At 52.5% G+C, this 5,060-nt stretch overlaps 1 protein-coding gene across 1 annotated transcript; it reads left to right on the forward strand.

Moving 5' to 3' along the window:
• Positions 1-1,716: 1,716 nt before the first annotated feature.
• BATF (basic leucine zipper ATF-like transcription factor) lies at positions 1,717-2,860 on the forward strand. The gene is made up of 2 exons (XM_057542706.1): positions 1,717-1,729; positions 2,289-2,860. The coding sequence occupies exons 1-2, from the start codon at positions 1,717-1,719 to the stop codon at positions 2,537-2,539; spliced, it is 264 nt and encodes an 87-aa protein (XP_057398689.1). The 3' UTR covers positions 2,540-2,860.
• Positions 2,861-5,060: the final 2,200 nt, after the last annotated feature.

Genomic DNA, 5,060 nt, shown 5'->3' on the forward strand with positions numbered 1-5,060 from the left:
CAAGTTTCTTGTCACAGGTGGTTGTTTTCTACTTAGAGGCGGGTGGCGGTTATGAATGCTCTCCTAGCGCTCTGGGATCTCCCAGGGGGGCGGGGAGAGGGAGAGGAGAAAGCCAGAGCTCAGCAGGGCTCGCTGAGGGAGGAAGAGCCTGCTGTAACTTCCCGAAAGCTGGGCCGGCCTCTAGGCGGAGAGAAGGTCGGAGCAATTGGTCCCTGTGGCCCGCCTACCCCACCCCTCCCTTCTGCCTCGGGGTTTGCCCAGGCTCTTTGGAGCACAGAACTTACAGTAAATGTTGTCACCAGTGGAAACTCTCAGAGGGGGTGAGGAAAAGGGCTAGAAGAAGGGGCCAGGACTCCCGGCCCCCAGTTCCCGTCTTACCAACACCCCCCAGTCTCATGTGTTGCTTTATCTTACCTTTTGGTAAAGAGGGGATGCCCTCTCTCTGGGATGTGCCCGGAAACAACCAAATGGTAAGATGAACGAGCCGGTCACACCCCACAGAAGCAGCAGCCCGTGCCCCTGACTCTACCATCATGGCTGTTGGTATCCCAACTCCCCCACCCCATTTTAGAGATGGGGGTTTTCTTTGTACCGACCTAGGCGCATTTTCTAGCTCAGTGCCACATACAGGAAATGCCAGGCTGAGGCTGAGCACGCTCACACTTGTTCTGTACAAACGGATGGAATCTGGCTTGATGGATAAGGCCACATTCTCCTCTACCACTTAAAAAGAACCCCCAGGTGCATGGGTTAGGGCAACTGGCAGTGTAACTAGCTCTCATTAACCTGTAGCTCATGCTCCTGATGGATTATCTAAGGCAAATTTTAAATGTCAAGTTATCTCACATCTGCTCACTGCCCACTGTAATTCTGAGTCAACTTCTGGTCCAGCCGTTGATGTCATCAGGCAGCCAATCAACAAACACTTGAGTTCATACTCTAGGCCAGGCACTTAATAAGTGCTTGAATAATTAAAATAAATGTATTATCATATTTAACATTAATATCTATTGTTTCCAAACTTGCCTGATCATCAGAATAATCTGGGGCACTTGTTAAAACTTCAGATTCCCAGAGTTCACAGAAAATCCCAAACCCACTGAGTTCAAATCTCTAGATTTGAGGAAGGGCCTGGAACTATATTTTTATCAGGCCCTCAGATTAATTCTAACAATACAGCAAGTTTGGAAAATACTAACCTAAGTGAAACAGAACTAGAAAAATAAGACCTGGACTCCAAATATTAGGTCACTTTTTGAACTGAAATGTAATTTATTTGCATCTCCAGTGCCATTTTTCCTTCCTCTGTGGGTACCAATGATTAGCCCAGAAGGTCTATTTGAGTCAAGGAATGTGAACCTTAAAATCACATTGGAAATGCAATTCCCCTGGGTTTTCTGAAGGTGGGATCGTTTTCCAGTAAATGCTAATTACCAGGGTGTCATTGTTGATTAATTAATGATGTGATCAGTAATCAGCGCTCTTTACCCTGAGTTTTTCTGATTAGCATGTATCTGATGGTTCCCTTAAACAACAGGGGAAAGGTGTTTCTGGAAAAAAGGAAGCACAGGTGCTTGGGACACACCCAGAGTACTACAGAACAAGCTGCTGGAAGAGCAGAATGGTGTGGAGTCGAACACTGTTCTGGAGTTTGACTATTTACTATTTAGAAAGACCCTAAACATTCTAGAATCTGGGTGAAGTAGACAATTAACCATGGACTCCATTTGTAAGACTAAATGCAAATGCTGGTAACGTTAGGAGAAGACACTGTACAACATAGAGAAGAAAAGAGTGAAATTAGTTTAAGAGGATCTCACAAACTCTTTTCCATTTTGCTGGGCTCTGGCCTCCAGCCGGTTTCCCTTGACATGTACTTGCCACTCTCAACCCTCATACACACTCACAGAGATCTATGCATGTACACCTGCACACAAAGGAGCACACGTGCAAATTCACACATGCCTTCACACACACGTCTCTCTTAGTTGGGACCATATGAAACTGCCATTCTTATAGGTCAAAACAGACAAATATCAGCAATTTCACATGGTTCAAGCTAATAGCTATGCATATACATGCACAAATATACGTGTGTTATAGATGCACCCATCCACACACAGGACACATACAAATATATATCACACGTGCACACTCGCATGTGCAGAAAAAGTCACCGATGCCCTTCTCCATGGCTGTCCTAGTGAAAATTTAACGCAGACTCCCGCTTCACAACGCCCCCCCGCGCCCCCCCGCCACCCCCCCCCCCCCCCCGCAATCTTGCCTAGCGCTGACATTAACCTGCAACGTCCATCCTTTCCGCTCGCAGGAGAGTGAAGACCTGGAGAAACAGAACGCGGCGCTGCGGAAGGAGATCAAACAGCTCACGGAGGAGCTGAAGTACTTCACATCGGTGCTGAGCAGCCACGAGCCCCTGTGCTCGGTGCTGGCCCCCGGCGCGCCCTCGCCCCCCGAGGTGGTGTACAGCGCCCACGCCTTCCACCAGCCTCACGTCAGCTCCCCGCGCTTCCAGCCCTGAGCTCCCCGAGGGCGGGAGAGAGCGGAGCCCCCAACCCCAGCTGCTCCCAGGCCTCGGGAGGGGCACGCAGACTGTGGCCAGCGGCCCTCGTCCCTCAGCGCCCTCTCCACCCGGAGACCCGGAGGCGGAGGCCTGGACCGGGATGGAGCACAGGACGCAGCTGCTGGACGTGTGTGTGGCCTCCCGAAGTGTGGCCGACCGCCCGGCGCCGTGGGCTGGACCTTCACGTGGGCGGGAGGCCGGATCCAGAGCTACGTCAAGCATAACGCCCAAGTCCCGTTGCACAGAGGGAGGAGGGGTAGGGAACGGTTATTTTTCTAAATAAATGTCTTAAAAGAAACCAGTCTGGCCAGGGCTTGAAACCTTAAGTTCTGTGGGGTTGGGGTCTTTTTTGGTTCTTGGCCTCAGGAGCCCTTAAAGCTCCGGAGACTCTGCTAATATCGCTTCTTTTCCATGGCTTGTTAATCTACTTGGGAAGCTGGGTTTTCGCAAAGAATCTTCAATTCTCCTTCTGGGCATCTTCTTGATTTTCCTCCCCAAATCACCTCACTGTGACCTCTCACTTTCCATTCCTTGCATCATGCTTTCTAGATTGTCTAGACGTTTCTAGGGTCATTCTCTAGACAGGAGAAGGACCAGCGCCAGACGCTGTGGAGTGGGATGGTCATTCGAGTTGGTACTCTCGTCTCCCACGACTACACTGACTCAGCCCCGTCCAGACGGCCAGCGCCGGGGGATGCTGCGTGCCAGGCCCCGTGGAAGGAACTCCAGTAACACAAGGAGCACCTCACGTGAAGGCGAGGCTTTCCTCATGCTCTCGTGGGGCAACACGTGGTTCAGAGACACAGGTGCTATGTGTCCTGCTGAGGACCCCACCTCCCCTGGGAAGCTGTGCTAAAGCACACACAACTTTGCCGTCTCCACAGGCTGCCATTTTGAGCACAGTCTGAGGGCAGCAGTGGCTCAGATAACATAGGACTATCTTCAGGGCTTCAGATCCACAGGTTCTGGCAGAGCTGAAACCAGTGTGCTCTGCTTCCCCTGCTCTGATGTCCACCTGCTCCTCAGAAATCCCCAGGCTAAGTGCCCGCTGGCCTTACCCACACCACTCCCCAAGAGCCATGGCAGGGCCTACCCACACACGTGGTCCCTGCTGAGCCAGCTGGGGCCCAAAGCGACAGGGATCGCATGGAAGGTGTCGGGTGCAGCCCCTTCAGCACCCTCCCCATCTCACCCCTTGGTCCTTCAGTGGGCCTGCCACTGCCTGCGGCCCCCCTGCTGGTGGCCATCTTGGTGAGCACAGGAGAAAGGGAGGAACAGGCCAGCTCCCCTGTACTGGCACCTTCTCAGCCTGCCCACCAACAGCTCTGGTTGGCTTGAGGCAAGGTTTCAGCTCTGGACCTCCCCTGCCCAAGTCTCTCCTAACGCCTGGGATTATGCCAGTGTTGTGCTAGTGTGATTACTAAACTCTGCAGAGGCCTGGAAAAGCTGTGTCCTAGCACGTGGACACCTGACTTCCTGGCAGCCTAACTATGGGAGGAGTCCAGCCCAAGAGCCTCTGAAGGCACACTGCCACCGTTGGGCCGCCCACCCCTGAAGCCAATGCCTGTGGATGCCCAGAGTGCGGGAAGTGGGCTCAGAGCCTGTTGGAGACAGGCCAGAAGACCTTCCCCAAGGATTGGCATTGCGTCCAGTGCAGAGTCCTGCATTTTAACCTTTCGCCTCCCAACAAAACTTGGTAAATGAGGCTCCCCTTCCAGTGCACGGACTTGGTGTAGGCTGGGGTGTGTGATGAGGGGCTACAGCAAGGAGGTTCTCTCTCATCAGTTTCCTCAGGGCTTGGTTTCCGGTAGCTGGTGCTCTGGGTAGCTCCTTCCCACCCCCGCTGTAACAGGCAAAGCAAAGAAGCCTATGGTCACTTCAGATGTGGCCTGCGTTGAATAGAATTCATTTTTCTTTCTTAGTCTTAGGAAGCAGAACTTTCCAGCTAGCTCTACCTGCACCAGGCCTCTCATGGGCCTCCTTCCAATCAGAGATGTTTCTCCCCCCAACCCTGCTCTAGGGCTGTGATTTCCCCCCAGAAACCCCCACAGAAGGCACATGACCAGCGCTGAGCATCTTCAGATGACATTCAGAGCCAGAACCAGAAATGCAGAGCTCACATGTGCTGCTCCCATCTCTCGGAAGGACGTCTCTTCCCCTTTCATTCTCTACTTTCTAACGACCCGGGGCAGTTCCACTTCTCCTTTCTGATCAGTCTGACAGAGGCTGCAGAAGTCTAGGGTGTGTGCCAAAGCTGACTTCATTGCCACACAGGGAAATTGGAGGGGCAGCTGCAGATAGGTATGAACTTCCAGAGCCTTGAACACGGATGTCCCACCATACAGGTTCTGTCCCAGCCTCCTACCCATGACAGGGATAGTTCCCTCAGGCTGGTGGACCAGTGACCCACAAATGCCTCCAGGGCCCAGGCAGGGACTATAAATACATGAAACTCACCAGAAGCAGGACAGTTGGGAGT

The sequence above is a fragment of the Balaenoptera acutorostrata genome, chromosome 3 (assembly GCF_949987535.1).
Source record: "Balaenoptera acutorostrata chromosome 3, mBalAcu1.1, whole genome shotgun sequence".
NCBI lineage: Eukaryota > Metazoa > Chordata > Mammalia > Artiodactyla > Balaenopteridae > Balaenoptera > Balaenoptera acutorostrata.